Below are 4,168 nucleotides of genomic sequence, written 5' to 3'. Positions count from 1 at the left end.
CTCAAGCTACCGCTTGTCATTTTTTTGTAAATGCATGTTCATGAATTAGGCCTATTTGCATGTACTGTAGAATGACATCAAAAACTTAAAAGGATAGTTTACCCAAAAAAAAAAAAAAACTCATGTTTTACTCACCCTCAAGTTCTTTCAAACCTGTATGAATTTATTCTGCTGATCACAAAAGAAGAAATTTCGAAGAATATGGGTAAACAAACAATTGATGCATTGACTTTCATATTAGTTATGGGTAAAGAATACTATGGAAGTCAATGGGGCGCTTCAACTGTTTGGTCCGACTATCTTCAAAATATCTTTTATGTTCAGCAGAAGAAAGAAATTCATACAGGTTTGGAACAACTTGAGGGGGAGTAAATGACAGAAATTTTTTTTTTTTTTTTTTTTTGTGATATCCTTTTAAGCAGCTCTGTTGCACTAAATTGCCACAAGGTCTATAGATAAGGTTTTAAGTGTTTTAAGCCTATAACGGGGTATAACCTATTGAATTATTTGTAGAATGCCATTTGTCAGTAGGAAGGGTATTTAAAATGCGGTCATGATTTATTAACGCTGTGGCCTCACTGCGGTGACTGACTGAACTCACGTCGGGTTTGCTTCAGTCGGTCAATTTGTCAGTAACTCTCCCTCACCTGTTGAATATTTTTTTCAAGACATTCTGGAAGAATTTAAATTAGAAACGAACGCTGGCGAACCTTTGATAATTAAAAAAAGCCTCAAGATTTCAGCAGCTAGCATTATTTACATGTTTTGTGATGGCACTTTTGCTGGATCAGCAGTTTGCGCCGCTGCCAGACACCAACGAGATCGCCACGAAAACATTTCTGGAGTCAGTTTCTCATCTGCCACATTTTTTTGGTGAGTCGTAACTTGTATGTGTGACTCAATTATGCGAAGTTACAAAAAATATATCTTAAGGCCTATATATTAAATACCGAAGTTGATTTAAAATAGAATCACTACTGGGGGAAACACAATGAAAGCAATTTTGGACATTCAATCTTTCTCTCCCCGATATTGCCTTTCACATTTGACATTTCAGTTTGAATTTTTAATGTCTGAATTGTCCAAAATTGTGTTATAAACAACAAGGGGCTCATTAAACATTGAACGCCGTGGACAAAACCAAACTGATAGGCTACTATTTAGGCAGCGCGGATGAATACCTCCTTTAACCACACGGTGGTGCCAAAATACCATTCGCTTTTATCACTGTTCCAGGGTCAGAAAATAGCCTTGGGAAAAATTCCTCCTGATCCCTGGCCTGAAGTGATCAGAATATGGGTACAATAAATGTTGTTTAAGTGAATTCCTGTTATTTAACGTTTGATATATTTCATAGCATTTTATTCTAGGCCTGTCTAGTTATAGTTTTAGTATCCTAGTTAGTACAGTAAGTAGTTTAGTATAGTTTTAGTAGAACAGGATGAACAGTTTGTTTACCAGATGGCTACAACTTTCTTGGTACCTACCTATACACAGCACTCCAAAATAGCTGTTTCACATTTGTAAACAATTGTATAATGTCAGGATTAGCTGTTATAATGTGTTTTATAAAATTACGTTGCAGATTGCCTGGGTTCCAAGGTTTTTGCACCAATTAAGGCTGACATAAATGGAAACATCACAGTAAGTCTAAGGGCTAAGCTAGTATGTGTTCATTAGTCAGTCTTTAAGGATGCTTCCTATATCAAATGCCTTTGAAATGCCTTGTGTGTTCTGAATGCTTCCCAATTCTCACTAGAAAATTAAAGCTGTCTATGACTCGGATCCAGTGAAGTATGAGACTCTTCAGCAGATACTGTTAATTGAGAAAAGCATCTATGGCTCAGAGTGGCCTAAAGTTGGAGCCACGCTGGCGCTTATGTGGTTAAAGAGGTAATTTGTTCACTTAAGGGATAGTTCACTTTGAAATAAATTTTTGATATGTTTTAGCTTACCTCAAGGGCATCCAAGATGTAGGTGTCTTTGTTTCCGCAGAAGTTTCGATTTTGATATTTTTAGGTCAAACCGTTCTTGTCTGTCAGTCATATAATGCAGGTCTATGGTCACCACCTCAAAGAGCATGCACAGAGAAGTCCAAATTAAACATGATTTAATGACTCGTAAATGTAAGTACACATTGATGGCCTAAGACACGAAACGAGCGGTTTGTGTGAGAAAACGAACAGTATTTATATCGTTTTTACCTCTTGTAACACACAGACCGAAGCGCCCGCGCCCTCAGATCACTTGGACGTGGCTGTGGTTACAAGAGGTAAAAACGATATAAATACTGTTCGTTTTCTCACACAAACTGCTCGTTTCGTGTCTTAGGCCATCAATGTGTACTTACAGTACATTATATGACTGACAGACAAGAACGGTTTGACCTAAAAATATCAAAATCGAAACTTCTGCGTAAACAAAGACACCTACATCTTGGATGCCCTTGAGGTAAGCTAAAACATATCAAAAATTAATTTCAAAGTGAACTATCCCTTTAGTCACATTTTCTGCATGTCTTTGTTTCTTCTGATTTTATATCTAATACAACAAATCACTAAATAAATTGAGAATCTCATTTTTGTAGGCTATTAAAATAGACCACAATTCTGCAGGAAAATTTTTATTTATGTGATTTACAAAGCCTGAACTTTACTAAGCAAAATGTGATTTATTAGAGGTATTGAAAAATGTTTGCATTATTTTATTTATAAAATGCAATTAACAAAATGTAACATTGTGAAATATTTAATCTAGCGGCGCATCAATAACTCTTGCTGATACCATAGAAATGGAGGAGAAATGCCGTAAACGTAATCATACCTGTCCTGCAATTGCCCGTGACTTCTCTTATAAAACAGAAAAGCAAGCTTTAAAAGCAAACATGTTAAAGATTAGCCAATGGGCTGTCGATTCATTAAATAAGCAGTTTTCCCAGTTTGGGTCACTGTAGTGAAACCAGCCTTACAAGGACGTGAAAGCTTTTTACAAGTCGGAATCTCGTAATTACAGCAATTTCTACATGACGTGAACGCACCTAAAGTTGAGACCATGGTGAATTGTGAATCATTATCTGGGAACAAGATCATGTGGGTGTTGAGACTAAGCTTGCTGATCACCAACATAATTCTACAAAAGATACTAACCCCTAAACATACCCTACACCCTAACCTTAAACTGGTTTGGGGAGGAAAACATGTCTGCTACGTATTGGATTTAATGTGTTAAATGTGCAGCTTTAATAAAAATATACTATGTATGTATCAATTTATGATTTTTCATAAATTGTTTGACAATATCACCAGTGTTTTCCTCAGAGGTCTGCGGTTCATTCAGATTTTACTGCAAAGTCTAGTGGATGGGGAGAGAGATGAGGACAATCCCAATCTTATCCGCATCAATATCACTAAAGCTTATGACCAAGCCCTCAAGAGGTATCACGGCTGGATTGTCCAGAAAGTTTTCAAGGTGGGTGTTTTCAGTAACTGTGTGCATGGCAAGATGGGGATGTCATTTTGTTTTGCATGTAATGAGGCGTGGAAAAGTCTTGTAAATGAAATTATCTTGTAAACATACTCAGTAAATATACTTTTAAAAATCCAGTGATCATAATCAACTGAAAAGTCATGGAATGTAGTCAAAAAATGTGGGTCATCTGTAATAACGTATCGCTTTTTTATTGAGACAATGATTGCTTGCTTACCCAGCAATTTTGTTTGGTTTTGCTGTAGGCTGCCCAGTATGCTGCACCATGCAGGTCAGATTTCCTTAAAGCTTTATCCAAGGATCAAGAAGTTGCAGAGGAGGAATGCTTAACAAAAGTTCGCCAGTTCTTGATAAACTTCACTGCAACTGTAGATGCCATTTATGAAATGTATTCCGTAATGAATGCTGAACTGGACTACTTAGTTTGAAACATCCTAAAGATGTCAGTTTCCGAAGCAATTCAGTCTATTCATCTTTAATGCTGCACAGTTTTCATACACAATATGATACATGTTCAAAGGCCCGTTCACACCAGGAACGATAACTATATTAGTGTCCACACCACTGCATGATTATATTCTATTTTTTATAAGCCTGCGTTGCACTTATGTCATCTGCCTCTTTAAAGCCACCATTAAATCAAAATTGACCAATTGACCTAGTGCACATTTTTTAAAAATCA

At 36.5% G+C, this 4,168-nt stretch overlaps 1 protein-coding gene across 1 annotated transcript; it reads left to right on the top strand.

The window, feature by feature from the left end:
- The first annotated feature begins 747 nt into the window (after positions 1 to 747).
- Positions 748 to 3,927, top strand: gltpb (glycolipid transfer protein b). Its single transcript, XM_056244143.1, has 5 exons — positions 748 to 873; positions 1,586 to 1,644; positions 1,760 to 1,893; positions 3,318 to 3,468; positions 3,732 to 3,927. Exons 1-5 carry the CDS (start codon positions 771 to 773, stop codon positions 3,912 to 3,914), a joined length of 630 nt encoding a protein of 209 aa, XP_056100118.1. The 5' UTR covers positions 748 to 770; the 3' UTR covers positions 3,915 to 3,927.
- Positions 3,928 to 4,168: the final 241 nt, after the last annotated feature.

This window comes from Rhinichthys klamathensis, unplaced genomic scaffold, assembly GCF_029890125.1.
Source record: "Rhinichthys klamathensis goyatoka isolate OS25496 unplaced genomic scaffold, OSU_Roscu_1.1 h1tg000027l_1, whole genome shotgun sequence".
NCBI classification, from domain to species: domain Eukaryota; kingdom Metazoa; phylum Chordata; class Actinopteri; order Cypriniformes; family Leuciscidae; genus Rhinichthys; species Rhinichthys klamathensis.
The sequence above is the reverse complement of the archived record's forward strand: the minus strand, read 5'-3'. Positions and strand labels throughout refer to the sequence as shown.

Excerpts from the sequence above, each read along its gene's own strand:
- gltpb (XM_056244143.1), top strand. The coding sequence starts at position 771 with ATGGCACTTTTGCTGGATCAGCAGTTTGCGCCGCTGCCAGACACCAAC. Across the intron at positions 1,645-1,759 it reads ACATAAATGGAAACATCACA|AAAATTAAAGCTGTCTATGA; the intron begins GTAAGTCTAAGG and ends AATTCTCACTAG. Across the intron at positions 3,469-3,731 it reads TTGTCCAGAAAGTTTTCAAG|GCTGCCCAGTATGCTGCACC; the intron begins GTGGGTGTTTTC and ends GTTTTGCTGTAG.